This window comes from Gambusia affinis, linkage group LG05, assembly GCF_019740435.1.
Source record: "Gambusia affinis linkage group LG05, SWU_Gaff_1.0, whole genome shotgun sequence".
In the NCBI taxonomy this organism is placed as follows: Eukaryota; Metazoa; Chordata; class Actinopteri; order Cyprinodontiformes; family Poeciliidae; genus Gambusia; species Gambusia affinis.
In genome coordinates, this window is record NC_057872.1 from 830,118 (window position 1) to 846,332 (window position 16,215).

The following is a 16,215-nucleotide window of genomic DNA, read 5'->3' on the forward strand; positions in this document are numbered from 1 at the left end:
ACCAGCCAATTTATTAGGTACACCTTGTTCCTGACCATTTGAATTGTCAGCAACAATACTCAGGTAGACTGTGGTGTTGACACGATGTTCAATTGGTACTAATGGACCCAAAGTGTGCCAAGAAAATATCCCCCACACCACTGCACCACCACCAGCAGCCTGAACCGTTGATACAAGGCAGGATGGATCCATGCTGTTGACGCCAAATTCTGACCCTACCATCTGAATGTCACAGCAGAAATCAAGACTCATCAGAACAGGCAACTTTTTTCCAATCCTCTATTGTCCAATTTTGGTGAGTCTGTGTGAATTGTAGCCTCAGTTTCCTGTTTTTAGCTGACAGTAGAGGCACCTAGTGTGGTTTTCTGCTGCTGTAGCTCATCTGGCTCAAGGGTCACCATGTTGTGAGTTCAGAGATGCTCTTCTGCCTACCTTAGGTTATTTGATTATTTGATTTATTGTTGCTGTTCTATCAGCTCAAACCAGTCTGGCCATTCTCCTCTGACTTCTGGCATCAACAAGGAATTTGTGCCCACAGAACTGCTGCTCCTAAATGTGTTAACAGTGGAAAAACAACTTATTGTCAGTTCCTTACAATAAAGAATATGAACTAAATGGTTCAGAAAAGCTGTTTTTTGCCATTATTGTGGTCATGCTAACCGGCCTGAGCAATCATGCCAGATTCACTTATGGTGAACCACCTGTAGAGTAGCAGAGAGTGTGGGGGAGGATGTGAGCAGCACATCCACTAGGGTGACCCTTACAAAAAATTCCATGAAAATCACATGTGACTTTCACATGTGATTTGACAGTGCTAAGACCTTCCTTCTGGCTATGTTTGGTTGTTTTTGACTGGTAGCGGTTGTTACGTGCAGTGGTGACTGCATGTATGTTTCCCCATTTCAGGTTGCTGCTGAGCTCCTGCAGCTTAAGAAAGTGCAGTTGGTTCCACTCTGCCTCTTAATGAGCAGAGTATAAAGCTAGGTGAGGAACTAATCTCAGGGCCTCTTGACCAGCTGGGCAGCATGTGGGCTGTAGTTTTGGGGTGGTTTGGTGGAAGCTGGTATATTGAAGGGAAAGTTTGTCCATTTATTTGTTGTAGGTTTGCAGCTGAGTGGGGCCTTGTTTATGACGTTATGAGGGTCATAGTTTCTCCCAGGTTTTTCCCTTCCATCCTCAATTCTTCTTGGATTATTTTTGCTTTAAATAAAACATTAACTATATCCTCCTAGTTTTGCCTCTTCCTTCCCTGGTCATTTGTTACATTCACCCTCATACCCTCAGGCTGCCTTGAGGATGTAACACAGTGTATTTGTGTAGATGACAGGAATTCCATAAGGCAAAGGCAGAGGAGCTTCATTTTTTTCACAGATTATTTGTCTCATATTAGGTCATGAAAGGACACGAAAAATTGAAACCTACAATCGCAGAACCAATCATTTTCTAGGCCTGTCATGATAGCAAATTTTGCTGAGCGATTAATTGTCTCAAAAATTATTGCGATAAACAATAATATTGTTTGAAGACCTTTTTACATTGATTTAATGGAAATGATGTAATAATGCATGCAACGTCCTTCCAAAGACAGATACACTTCATTATAAGAACATTTAACACTGGAACTGATAAACAAAATAAACAAAACAACCAAAAATAAAATGGATTCTTAGTCTCCATTAACAAAAAATGTACTAGAATAAAAACTAAACAACATAAAGCCAAAGTGTAAATAAATACTGCAGATTATGAAGTCTGTATACCATTTTGCCCTTCAGTTATCATTAGATTTAAATAGAGAGGATGGGATGCAATAGTTCACACTACATGATTTTCTGCGCCTATTTTCCCCTTTCAACAATCTTAGAACGTTGATCGTTCTAAGATTGTCTTGTGATTTTATAACCGATCATCCTGCAGTGTGTGGTGTGTTACAGTAGATCGTTGTGGCCCTCCGATCTAAATCAGGGGTTTTCCCCACTGGGAGCTTAACGCAGCCTGTTGAATGTGACAGGTAACCAATCAGAAAGTGAGGATTCTCCTCCTGCTTTCTGAGGGGAAATTACAGAGGGGAATCCCAAACAGCTGACAAAGGCAACATTGGAGATGATATGTGGAAACAACATTAATATTTATAAACAGTTGGTGTAAAGAATATAGAAATGACGATGGGAGGAGTTGGAGTGAAATTGCTACCAGTTGATGAACCCGGTAACTTTTCAGCTGTTCTTCATTAACGTGACATAAATAGGTTCTAATGATTTTCATTCAGTCAGGACGTTACACTGACACTAGAGCCACATGCACTGCAGATAGATTGTAGTAAAGCATTGATTAATGCCTGGTTTTAAAATGAGTTCACTGGACTTGTAGCCATTATTTTGTTCCCATTGTTGGACACCACACCGTTATACCTAGGATTTCTGTCGGCTAATGTTTGGTCTCTCAGGTTTTGAAAATGGGTCGACAATCGGCCGACAGCTCTAAGATGGTGTAGTGTGAACTGGACATTAAACTAAGGAATTGAAGAAGGGAGGGTCAGTGGAGAGCAGTGGAGTTGAGCCTTTTTTTATTCAGTGTCATCAACAGAAAGAGAAAAAGGCTGGAAGAGACGATAATGGAGATAATTAAAATGACGTCAATGGTTTTAATTTATTGTGTGATTAATTGATTTATTGTTTATCATGACGGGCCTATCATTTTCTATTGTGAAAAAATTAGGAACAAAACATCTCATAATGACTGGGGGTGGGGTGATGTGTTAACTGAAAATAGACTTGAATACAGAAAATAAAATTTGTGTTTTTAAAGAACTGCATTTGCACAATAAACAATGAAAGAAATATGAAAATTTTCCAAAGGCTTCCATACCGTAGTCTAATACATGCATACACTCTCGTCCACACTGCAGAAAACCTCAGAAGGGACCACATCAGTCAAGAAATGCAATCACCCAAAGCAAATATTGCCTCCCTCCAACGCTAAACAGTCACTCAAATTACCTTTTGTGGCTGACCAGCAGAGAATAGACAAGCAGCAGCAAATGACCTCTCCAGCATGCACATTCCTCAAGGACATTTTCCTCATTCATCTGGAAGCTCATACTGGATATCATATATCCCCCACAGTGAGCAATTGTTTAAAGAATATGTGACTGTGCGACTACAGTCTCTACAAGACTTCAAAACCTTACTCAGAATTAAATATAAGAGACATACAGATTACTACTATCTGGTCATTTGATGGAGTTGCAACCAGTTTTCCAGTTTCTTTTCAGAGAAACTTCAACAAATCAGAGGATTAATCTGCACATCCACTATAAAGTCAGTACTAATGTAGAACCCAAACAAAACAAATACAGGAAAAATGACCCAATTTCAACTACATAAAACCCTAGAAGAAATTATAAGTCAATTAAGCTCCAGTTCCTGTTGTCTGGATGTCCTACCCACACATTTCTTTAAGAAAGTTCTGCCTGTTGTTGCTAGTGATCTGATCTAAATAGTAAATTCATCGTTTCTCATCAGATGTTTTTCCCCCAGGCTTTGAAAACAGAAGTAATTAAACCACTTATAAAAAAAACCAATCTAGACAAATCACTACTGCAAAATTACAGGCCGACCTCTGACCTCTGACCTCCCATTAATCAGCAAAGTCATTGAAAAAGTTGTGTGTAAACAGTTAAATAGCTTCCTAACGATAACCAACTGCTTTGACTCCTTCCAGTCTGGTTTCTGGTCTCACCACAGCACAGAGTCTGGCCTAGTCAAAGTGTTCAATGACATCCATATAAATACGGACTGTGGGAGAACCACAGTGCTGGTTCTGTTGGACCTCAGTGTTGACCATGACATATTACTGAATGGACTGGAGAGTTGGGTCGGACTCTCCGGTCCAGTGCTTAACTGGTTTGAATCGTACATAAAGAACAGGAATTTCTTTGTTTCAATTGGAAACTTCTCATCAAAGAGGTCAAAGGTCACATGTGGGGAACCACAAGGTTCAATCCTAGAACCGCTCTTATTCAATATTTATATGCTCCCACTAGCTCAGGTTATAACAGGAAATAATATTAGCTACCATAACTATGCAGATGACACACAGCTCTACATTACTTCACCAGGTGACCTTTGACCCCATCCAATCACTGAACAGATGCTTAGAACAGATAAATGTGTGAATGTGCCAAAACTTTCTCCAGGTGAACAAAAACAAAACTGAAGTTATTATTTTTGGACCTAAAGAGAAACGATCTAGAGTTATAGATCTAGAATCATAGATCTAGAGTCATAGATCTAGAGTCGGTGCACAGCTTCAGTTATTACAACTAAAAATCAGCGATCAGCCCGAAACCGGGGAATAGTGATGGACTCTGACCTGAACATTTCAGAGCCACATAAAGACAGTTACAAAGTCGGCCTTCTATCACCTGAAGAACATTTCCAGGATTAAAGGATTAATGTCTCAGCCAGATCTAGAGAAACTCATCCATGCCTTTATCTTTAGTCGTATTGACTATTGTAACGGCGTCTTCACAGGTCTGTCCAACAAATCAATCAAACAGCTGCTGCTGGAGTTCTGACTAAAACCAGGAAGATAGAGCACATAACACCAGTTTTAAAGTCCCTCCACTGGCTCCCTGTGGCTCAAAGAATAAACTTTAAAATACTGTTGTTAGTTTATAAATCACTGAATGGTTTAACACCACAATACATTAAAGATCTACTGCTGTTGTATCAACCTTCCAGAACTCTCAGGTCTTCTGGTTCTGGTTCTGCTCTGCACCCCCAGAACCAGAACCAAATGAAGAGAAGCAGCATTCAGCATCTATGCACCACAAATCTGGAACAAACTTCCAGAAAACTGTAAAACAACTGAAACACTGACTTCCTTTAAATCTCAAATAAAGACCCGTTTGTTTAGAGTTTTATTTGAAACGTAATCAATTACAAATTTATTGATGGAATCTGACTTGATGTTGTGTTTTGATTGTCGATTCTATTTTGCATGACTGTTTATGATGTAAAGCACTTTGAAATGCACTTTGCTGCTGAAATGTGCTAAACTCGTAAAATTTGATTGATTGATTTTATCAATGCTTGAAACCTCTACAGAAGAGATTAGCTGAAGTTACAACCTAAAATGCTTTAGTTGGCACGTTTCCTACAAGTGCAGGTGTAGCTGAGTTAATTTTATTTATTTATAATCTATTTTATTTTATGAACCTTCTCAAAACATTTTTATTTGCTTTTCTTAGTTCTGGAATTGTATTTTATTTTGGCGGAGAACCTTTTATTTTTTTGTTTCCTGTTTCTGCGCTATATCCTGTGTGTTCCCGCTGCCCTCCTCAGTTCGCGCCAAGCTGCGCTGAGGAGAGGTAGGTGTACAAAGTTGTCTTTCATTTGTTTATTAAAATATTGAAAACGTTTTAAAAATATGTTGTAAACTCATATATATATATATTTACGTTTAGCGCAGCATTATACTGGGCATTTGTCTCCCACATTGGTGACATCCTTCAAGTTTTCTTTGTCAACGTGGTTATTTTTTTTATTTATTTATTGTTTTTCTTCGGTTGGTTAGGTGTTTGGGGGAAATCCGGAGCCCAGGAGCCTCAGTATTTAAAATGTTCTTGTTTTGAACAGGTATGTGTGTCGTTTCTTAAATTAATTTATTTAGTATATTTCTATGTTATGGTGGAAAATTGTAATTATTTCTTTATTATTATTTCTGTTTAGGTTTTATTTTAATTGTTTTGTATGACTGTAGATTTATTTTATTATTGAATCAGAGAATTTTAGTTTTGTTTAATGCATTTCTGTGTGAGTTCGCGCCAAGCTGCGCTGAGGAGAGGGTGTTTGGGGAAATCCGGAGCCCAGGAGCCTCAGTATTTAAAATGTTCTTGTTTTGAACAGGAATAAAACAACGCAGAGTTGATTCCAGAGTGATTCCGGTGTGATTCTTCGTACAACCGCTACATTTGGTGCCGTGACCCGGATCCATTGGTTAGCCACTGCCGACCGCCGAGGGTTCAGCTGTGTGCTAGTGACGCTGATGTCATCCAGTTGGTCGACCTGTGGATCTTGTTCATTACTGTCGAGGTTACGATCGCTTTTATGAACACAGAGACTTTAAACAATCAGTCAAATCACTATATTAGTTTGTCAAAGCCATTTTTTTGTGAACTGTGAAACCCTTTTGGTAAATTTTTTTTACATTACTGCTTTTGTACTGCGTGCAACATGGCAGGCAGAGGTCATAGTACCTTTAATGTTTTCACACCAGTAGTTGGGCGTGGCAGAGGGCTGTTAGTCCAGAGTAGTACTCAAATGATTGATGAGGGTTCATCAGAAACAGAAGAGATTATTGAGATACCTCAGCTGGAGCCCCAGTTTTCCACCCCTGTAACTAATAATGAAAACACCATGCAACAGTTACGTGACCTCATTGGTGAAATAGGGAGCCAAATTGGTGAGGCCATTACCAGCCGTTTGTTACACAGTGGATCTCACCCCACTCCAGAGAAGTCTCCACCATCACAGTGTGTGCAAAATGAGACATCTAACACAGTTATTGATCTGTCAAAATGAGCCTGGTGGTGAAACCAGATATTAGGGAACCTCCTATTTATCGTGGTGATGGTGATGATAAGATCTCTGTTCATGAGTGGATAGAAATGATGGAGGTCTACTTGCGTAAGAAGGATTTTCAGCTGAGGAAAAACTGAAATCCTGAACCACCTGCTTGGCAAAGCAAAGAGCATTGTAAAGATCGGATTAAAGAGTAGTCTTTCTACCACACCTTTAAACCCTGAGGCAGTTTATAACATTCTGAGGCGCTATTTTAGCGACATTCCTGGTCTTGCTTACCACTGGCTGATTTCTATGCCACTCAGCCGATGGCAAATGAGACACCAGTGGACTACTGGGTTAGACTTAACACAGCTGCTGAAAATGTTGACAGACACTTGAAAGATCAAGGAGCAGCCTGAATAAAATGGATGCAGAAATAGCCATGATGTTCATCAGAAATTGTCCTGATCCTAGTCTTGCCTGTGTTTTCAAGTGTAAGCCCACCACTAGTGGACACTCACTGAGGTGCAGGAGGCTATCGATGAGCATCAAAGAGAGCAGCAAGTGAAGAGACCACAGGCAACTGCAGCAAAAGCTCTCCAGATTGCTACTGCAACAGCAGCACTTGACCATTCAGAGCCTGAAGTAGAACGTAGGCAAGTGAACACTGTCAAAATTACTCCTGTCAGTTTTCCCAGCTCGAATGATCGTACTGCAGAGTCAGGTGCTCTGGAACGGGTGTTAACTATGCTTGAGAGAGTATTAGAACGCACTGCCCAACCCGTTGGTGATACTCAGCCTCAGTTTTTCCCTACCACTGCCTTCTCCATGTCAAGTATGTGGCAACAGTAACCACTCTACAAGAACACACTGCATGAGAGAGAGAGATGCCTGGCCTGTCTTGAGATTGGACACCAGCGAAGAAACTGTCAAAAATCACAGACTCTCAGCGAGTTGGAGGCTCAGCTGACCAGGGAAACTAGGCCACTCACATTCGGGAGGGCACTGTGAGTGAGTATGATGGGTCCCTCGCCTCAAAAGAAGATATACAATCTGTGTATGCAGAAAGTTTGAAATCTGCTCCATCTAATACTTTTGTGTTGTTTCAAAACATAGCCAGACTAGACAAGGCTGACAGCCTCTTTTACACTGATGCACAGGTTGGGGATAAAGTGTCATTGCAAGCCCTTTTAGACACTGGCTCCATGGCCTGCACTATCAGTGCAGAAGCCGAACAACTTCTTAAGAATGCAGGGCTTGCATCCCAACCTGACTCCAGCCATAATGATATTGTTCTTGTAGGTTGTGGAGGAGTTCAAGTAAAACCCAAATGCATCCATGAATTGAAAATGGAAGTGTATGGCTGTATATTTAGTGTTCCAGCTCTAGTGGTCCCTGGACAGAAAGATCAGCTAATTCTGGGCACAAATGTCATCAAACACCTTTTAAACCAGTTCAAACAGTCTCCTCACTTTTGGCAAGTCATGTGTAAACCAGAATCTGCCCAAACACCAGAAGTAATACAGTTTCTTAGTATGCTGTCTGGTATTGAGAGATGGAGAGGAGGTGTAATCCCAGATTTTATTGGAACAGCTGAACTAGTGCAGGCAGTCACTCTTCTCCCAAAACAAGAACATTTGATTTGGGGTAGACTCCCAAAATTCGCCTCTCTCTGAGGGCAGTGCCATTCTAGTTGAGCCATCAGCCAAAACACAGATCCATAAGAAAGACATTATTGTCTGTAGATCGGTGGCTTCCATGAATGGTGACAGGTGGGTCCCAGTGCGTGTCCTTAACACCTCTGATAAGGCCATCACATTAAAACGTCGCACCAAAGTAGCAGAGGTGTCCACCTGTATAGCCCTTGAAGACCTGGATGTGACCCCTGACCAGGTGCTAGACGCTAAAGTCAGTACCAATAGTCAGACATTGAAAAATGACAATACAATCAGCTCTGACTCTCCCTGTACCAGCTTCCGCAACACCCTGAGTGACTTGGGGCTGGAAGACCTGGACATTGACTCTTGTGAGGTGTCTGATTATTGGAAGTCAAAACTGTTGCAGCTGATTCAGGAATATGAAGGCATTTTTTCAAGAAGCAAACTTGATTGTGGGCTGGCCAAAGATTTTGTCCATCGTATCCGCCTTTCAGATGATCGACCATTCAGGCTTCCATATCGACGTGTTCCACCAGGGCAGTATCACAAGCTGCGACAAGTTCTCACAGAAATGGAAGAACGGGAAATCATTCGCAAATCCAACAGTGAGTGGGCGTCTCCTGTAGTGCTGGTGTGGAAGAGGAATGGAGATCTAAGGGTCTGTGTGGACTATCGCTGGCTAAACGTCAGACAGTTAAGGATGCTCACCCGCATCAATCAGACTGCTTGACAGCTTTGGGTGGCAGTGCCATATTTTGTGCCATGGATCTCACCTCTGGTTTTTATAACATTGCCATGGCAGAGGATGATAAAAAACTAACAGCCTTCACCACACCCATGGGGCTGTATGAGTTTAACAGGCTACCTCAGGGCCTCTGTAACAGTCCTGCCAACTTCATGCGCCTCATGATGAACATCTTTGGTGATCAGAACTTCTTGACGCTGCTTTGTTATTTGGACGATTTGCTTGTATATGCTCCTGATGAGGCAGAAGCTCTGAGGAGGCTCGAGGTTGTCTTCAGCAGGCTGCATGTCCATGGCTTAAAACTGGCTCCCCAGAAATGCCAACTATTCAGGAGGAGTGTGAAGTTTTTGGGGCATGTTGTGGGTGAAAATGGTGTGTCAACCGATCCCGATAAAGTTCAAGCAGTTGTTGCTATGACAGAGTCTGATCTGATGATGGAGGATGGTGTTACACCCTCCCAAAAAAAGATCAAGTCATTTTTGGGGATGGTGATGTATTACCAGCAGTTTATACCAGACTGTTCACGCATTGCCAAACCATTGTTCACTTTGACTGCCGCACCCAAAGGAAGAAAAATGAATGGACGGGGTCCAGCAGCTTTTAAGAAGTTGCATCCACATGACTGGAAAGAGGAACATCACTGTGCATTTGAAGAACTAAAAAATGCACTGTTGGAGACTGTGGTGCTCGCACACCCTGATTTCAGTCGCCCTTTCATTCTGTCTACAGATGCCTCACAGGATGGGTTGGGGGCTGTTTTGTCTCAGATTCAGGAGGGTGAAAGTAGAGCACGACCCATTGCCTTCGCCAGTAAAGCTCTAACGCTGCGTTTAGAGTAACTACCCAGCTCATCGCCTTGAGTTTCTGGCGTTGAAGTGGGCTGTTTGCGATAAATTCAGTCACTGGCTTAAAGGGCATACTTTCACTGTCTGGACTGACAATAATCCCCTGACATACATCCTCACAAAACCCAAACTTGATGCATGTGAGCAACGGTGGGTTGCTAAGTTAGCACCATACAACTTCAGCATCAAGTATATACCTGGCAGTAAAAACATCGTTGCTGATGCTCTCAGCAGAAAGCCCTTTGCCCAGGATCGTGTCTGTCAGCGGATTTTGAATGAACCATATGATGACCTTGTGTGGGAGACGCAACAAGTTCAAGAAGCTTTAATTCAGGAAACATTCAGGATTGGTGTCAACCACCAAAACATGCATCATACAGGCCCATTGGGTGAGCTGGAAAGTCAGTCCCTATCTGACTGTGAAGTGTCTGCAGTATTAGCCGGTCATCTGGAGTGGGATGAAGGTTTTAGGCAGAGAGTGGTTTCATGGCTGGCCCAGGATCTGGAGACATTGGCTCTGCCAGGTGAAGACCCTCTGCCTGTTTTTTCACTTCAAGAGCTTCATGATAGCCAGAGGAATGATCCTGTCCTGTCCCATGTCATCCCATTTGTCAGCCGAGGGAGACGACCATCAAGACGAGAGAGAGCTGGGTTGCCTTTGAAGGTGCTCAAAATCCTAAAACAGTGGGAAAAACTGAAGATGCAGGATGACATCCTTTACAGAGTTTGCAAAGACCCATTGACAGGGAAAAAGCGACATCAGTACATGACGCCTTCCTCTTTGATAAGCCAAGTTCTCAGTGGTGTGCATGATACTGCTGGCCACCAGGGTCAGAGTAGAACTTTATACCTTTCAAGACAAAGGTTCTTTTGGATTGAAATGGAAAGAGATGTCAGAGACTATGTAAAATGTTGTAAGCGTTGTGTTGTTAGTAAGACATTGGAGCCTGAGGGAAGAGCACAGCTCGAAAGCATCAAAACCACAAGCCCCTTGGAGTTAGTTTGTCTGGACTTCTGGTCTGCAGAAGACTCTAATGGAAAGAGTGTGGACGTGTTAGTGGTGACAGACCACTTCACTAAGATGGCTCATGCCTTCAAGTGTTCAGACCAGTCCGCAAAACAGGTTGCACGTCAGCTGTGGGATAAGTACTTTTGTGTATATGGTTTCCCGCAGAGAATACATTCAGACCAGGGTGCGAATTTTGAGAGCCAGCTTATCCAAGAGCTACTTCAGATAGCAGGTGTGAAGAAGTCCAGAACAACACCCTACCATCCTATGGGGAATGGTCACACTGAGAGGTTCAACAGGACTTTAGGAAATATGATTAGAGCACTACCTCCCAGAGAAAAGCAAAGGTGGCCTCAGATGCTGCAAACACTGACCTTCGCTGCACAACTGTACTGCTCATGAGTCGACCCCATTCTTCCTTATGTATGGTCGGGTTCCTAGATTACCAGTAGATGTTATGTTCCACAGTGTGGAAAGAGACAATGACATCACAGATTATGACAGTTATGTTAAAAGGATGAGAGATGACCTCAAGGAGGCTCTTTGTGTTGCTCAAGTTCATGCCAGTGCAAAACAACAGCGGCAGGCTGAGCTCTACAATAAGGGTGTGAAAGGTGCTGACATTGAAGAGGGTGATCAAGTCCTCTTAGCCAACAGAGGTGAACGTGGGCGCAGAAAACTTGCTGATAGGTGGGAGTCGACCCTGTACACGGTGATCTCAAAGGATTCAAGATGTCACACCTACGCATTAGAAACCCTAACAACGGACATGAAAAAGTGGTTCACAGAAATTTGCTCTTGCAAGCGAGTTTCCTGCCAATACATGTGGATCATGACGCAGAGCCTTCATTTTCCAGTGTTGGTCAGAGTAAGAGGAAGAAGAAGGCGATAGAAGTCTGTTTTGGAGGAACTTGAACTTCACAAATCCGAGCGCACTGCTAGCTGGGTTGCAGAGGTCACTCCATTGGAGAACTCCTCAGAAGTAGGGGACACCGCCCTCAATTCCCCTTCAGTTCCTGTTGCTGAGCCTGAGCCTCTGATTGCTGAGCCGCAGAGGAGCGACTACAATGGAGTAACTGTTGGAACTGGATCAGATGGTTGTCTTGGAGGAGCACCAGAGGGTTCATTCAATGTTCCTCCGGCAGATAAGGACAATGGACAGAATGACATTACTGGAGGACAACTGGAGATAAGCAGCAGTCAGTCTCAGGATCCAGTCTCTGCAAGGAAACTACTGTGAAAGTTGTAGACACTGATGCACTGACAGTAACTGCACCCATTGACCAAATTAGGACCAGAGTGGGCAGGGTAGTGAAACCAGTGAATAGGTTGATTCAGACTATGACACAGAAAACCAAACAAGGAGGTTTTATGGTTGGTGGGTTAGCTAAGACCCTGTTCCAGTAACAAATTTTTGTTCATTTTGGGATATTCCTGTTCATTATGAACATGAAAGTTTCTTTTATTACTGTCATTCTGTGTATCAAGATACCTGTTATTTGGTAATCAGGTTGGGAATGTGTAGTCGGCACATTTTTATGCAAAGTGGACATTAAAAGTCTGGCCAACTACTTAATGCCACTTTTCTATCGACATGTAGTAACCCTTGGGTGCATGGTGATTATCAAAGAAGTATAGCTAAGTTCAGCTGATGTTATCTTGTATGCTGCTTCCAATCTGACCTGTGACTGTTTTGAGAAGTTCAGGGGGGAGTATGTAGCTGAGTTAATTTTATTTATTTATAATCTATTTTATTTTATGAACCTTCTCAAAACATTTTTATTTGCTTTTCTTAGTTCTGGAATTGTATTTTATTTTGGCGGAGAACCTTTTATTTTTTTGTTTCCTGTTTCTGCGCTATATCCTGTGTGTTCCCGCTGCCCTCCTCAGTTCGCGCCAAGCTGCGCTGAGGAGAGGTAGGTGTACAAAGTTGTCTTTCATTTGTTTATTAAAATATTGAAAACGTTTTAAAAATATGTTGTAAACTCATATATATATATATTTACGTTTAGCGCAGCATTATACTGGGCATTTGTCTCCCACATTGGTGACATCCTTCAAGTTTTCTTTGTCAACGTGGTTATTTTTTTTATTTATTTATTGTTTTTCTTTCGGTTGGTTAGGGTGTTTGGGGAAATCCGGAGCCCAGGAGCCTCAGTATTTAAAATGTTCTTGTTTTGAACAGGTATGTGTGTCGTTTCTTAAATTAATTTATTTAGTATATTTCTATGTTATGGTGGAAAATTGTAATTATTTCTTTATTATTATTTCTGTTTAGGTTTTATTTTAATTGTTTTGTATGACTGTAGATTTATTTTATTATTGAATCAGAGAATTTTAGTTTTGTTTAATGCATTTCTGTGTGAGTTCGCGCCAAGCTGCGCTGAGGAGAGGGTGTTTGGGGAAATCCGGAGCCCAGGAGCCTCAGTATTTAAAATGTTCTTGTTTTGAACAGGAATAAAACAACGCAGAGTTGATTCCAGAGTGATTCCGGTGTGATTCTTCGTACAACCGCTACACAGGAAAGGTCAAAATCAAGTATGTAGAAGTTTCCTCTCCTGAAGCGACTTCATCGTCAACCTGTAGAAGACCAAGCTGCTGTGTGCCTCTTGATGTGAGAAAGAATGGCATTTACCATTTTCCAACATGGGAAGCCCAACAAAGATGCAAGCACTGTTGTGGAAATCACCTTGCACTCATCTAATGTAAAAAGTACAAGGTACAGCTTTGCCTGAACAAGGACAGAAACTCTTTTGCTTCCTACCACAATGTGAAATAAATGGCTGTTAAAAGTTGTTGGTGAAAAAAAAAAACTAAGCGAAAAACTTTCTAAAGTGTTTCATATTTTCTAAATGTTATTTTACATGTTATTTCGCATGTAAAACTCACATTGCTGTGAGTTTTACATGCAAAAAGTTCTAAGTATCAAGTATCAAATGTGATACAAAATGTACATAATAAAATAAATGATATGGCAAAAAAACCAAAAACTTTAGATTTTGCTTCAAGGCTTCATGAAGATCCTAGTTCTAAAAAAATTGAATTTTCGGACTGTTTTTTGATGGGTCAGGCTTTGTTTCCTTTCCTTTTCTTTCAAGGATTGACAAAAACACTTTTACAAATACAAAACCAATACTGATATACAACTCAGATTCTGAGTATAGCATTGTCTAATTTGCAGGTCTTTGTTTTCCAGACCATATTTATTTCTCAAAGACTCAAAGCTTTGCAGTATCCCCTTCTGGATAAATGAGAAGTAGATGAATAAGCACTTTGAGACCATTCTTATAAAGTCTGCATAATTCTTATTGGGTATAAAATCTGAGTCGTAGCACAGCATCTTATAATAGTGTCACCTAATTTGCACAGTTTAGTGGTATCCTGCCATGACTTTAGTAGGATGTCTAGCATATCTGAGATGGATAATTATGTCTGTAATTTTTTATTTGAAGGTATGGTTGTTATTGGAATGCCTTTCATACTTGTGCCTCCCATAACTTTCCATCCTGCTGAGTAGATTGTTGAACACCGACAGGCTCGTGGTCTAAGATGGACTGTAATATTCTTGGCTCATTCTGAATTTTGTACCCAACTCTGTTTTCCCCCTTCTATAAAAAACAAGATATTAATCTATCCCAATTTGAAAATTATTTCTGGGGTTCTTCTACTGGAAGACATTAGAAAAGGTATAATAAACATGGGAGGATTTTCATTTTGATGGACAGAATTCTGAAACTAAAGGACAGAAAAAGGGGCACATTTCACCCTCTGTATATCTGATTTAATTCTCACATTTAGAGGACAATGTTTGTGGCCAAATAATTTCACTAAATTTTTGGTAATTGATTAATTCCAAGAAGATGAAAATTCTCATGTTTTTTTTTACTTTTTCTAATATCTCCATGAGGAATGACAGTGCTTTGGTAGTAATGTGGTGTTTATTCAGTAAATTACTTAAACAAGTAACAAGAAAAACACAAAAGCCAACATTTTACCTCACCAAGACATGCAGTGTACTTTTGATATACATACCCATTGGTGTTCCAACCCCATAAGCTTTGGAGTCAATAAGGCCTCCAATCTGTGTGAGGTTGCAGTTGCGCTGGGTTACAAACTCGATGGTTGTAGACTCCATGAGAAATGCGTAGTCAGAAGTGAGTACACGGTGAATCCCTTCCTCAATATTCTTCACCATTACCGAGTGCCTCCGACTGCTCATAAACTCCCACATCTTATCGTATGTAGAGATCTTTGTTTTCTGTAAGGAGACACATGATGTGCAAGAAAGAATGTTAATGGTCTTATTGACCAAAGGAAAAAACAAAAAACAAAAAAAAAAACCAACTTTTACATATTCTACTTCAATTCTAGAACTCAATCTGCTACATCAGTCCTACAGAACCCTTTGCATTAAGGGACATTCACATTGTCTTTAGAAAAACATATAATCTGCTTGGAAACAATGTTATTATAGAGTCCAGAACTCTACATCTTTTCTATCTGCTTAAGTTTGCTTAAAAGAGGAATATAATTTGAAGGAGATGAGTGTGTGTCAAAATACCTGAGATTCAACAGGTCCTTCCCCTTTATTAAAATAACTAACAGTAAGATAATATCTCAATGTAGTTAATGAGTAAGTATTCAGCTTCAGGTGTGGCTGTGTTAAAATATCGTCCTCATATTCACTCATCCTACTTTAGGAACAATCAGAAAGTTTTCTTCTTTACAGATTATTGTAGAAAGTAGTCATTTTAACATTCATTGAGATTATTCCAGGGGTGCCCAAAGTGGGTCCTGGAGGACCGGCATCCTGCAAGTTTTAGTTCTCTCCCTGGTGGTACCAACAACCGCTTCAGCAGGTCAATGTTCTTCTTAGGCCTCTAACGAGCCATCATTGGTCCAGGGGTGTTATACCAGGGAGAGACTAAAACTCATAGGATGGCGGCCCTCCAGGGCCCACTTTGGGCACCCATTTAAGAAAGGGCACATCCTTTCTTAAATGTGTTTAAGAAAGGAATAAAGATTATACCTTTATAACTTTCTTGTAAGACACTCAAATGCAAGTGTATTGTAAGGATATGGAGAGATTTGATATTAGGATGATGCATCGCCAGACTGGGGACAAGTATGAAAAATAAATATTTGAGGACATAAGGCCAGATTTGATAAGTTTAGTATAACTTAAGGGTTTTATGATTTTAGTTGGTAACTAAATTTAGGCTTAACAGAGACAGAGTGAAGTTTAGAAGTAGAGGCAGCATATTGTTAGTTATCTAAATTTGTTTGCAATGAAGAGACATATAACTGCTAGATTTAACAGGGACAGTAGTCTTTAGGTCCTTTTAGACAGAAGGTAGTTTGTAGAACCAGTTTGTTGTTAGGCTTTTAG

At 40.9% G+C, this 16,215-nt stretch overlaps 1 protein-coding gene across 3 annotated transcripts in view; it reads right to left on the minus strand.

The window, feature by feature from the left end:
- The window catches only part of grik2 (glutamate receptor, ionotropic, kainate 2), a 369,508-nt gene that overhangs the window by 47,637 nt on the left and 305,656 nt on the right, over positions 1-16,215 (minus strand). For all 3 annotated transcript variants that reach the window (XM_044116261.1, XM_044116262.1, XM_044116260.1), the window contains one exon: positions 14,859-15,084. In XM_044116261.1, coding sequence (XP_043972196.1) covers positions 14,859-15,084 — 226 coding nt within the window. The remainder of the gene's footprint in view (positions 1-14,858; positions 15,085-16,215) is intronic.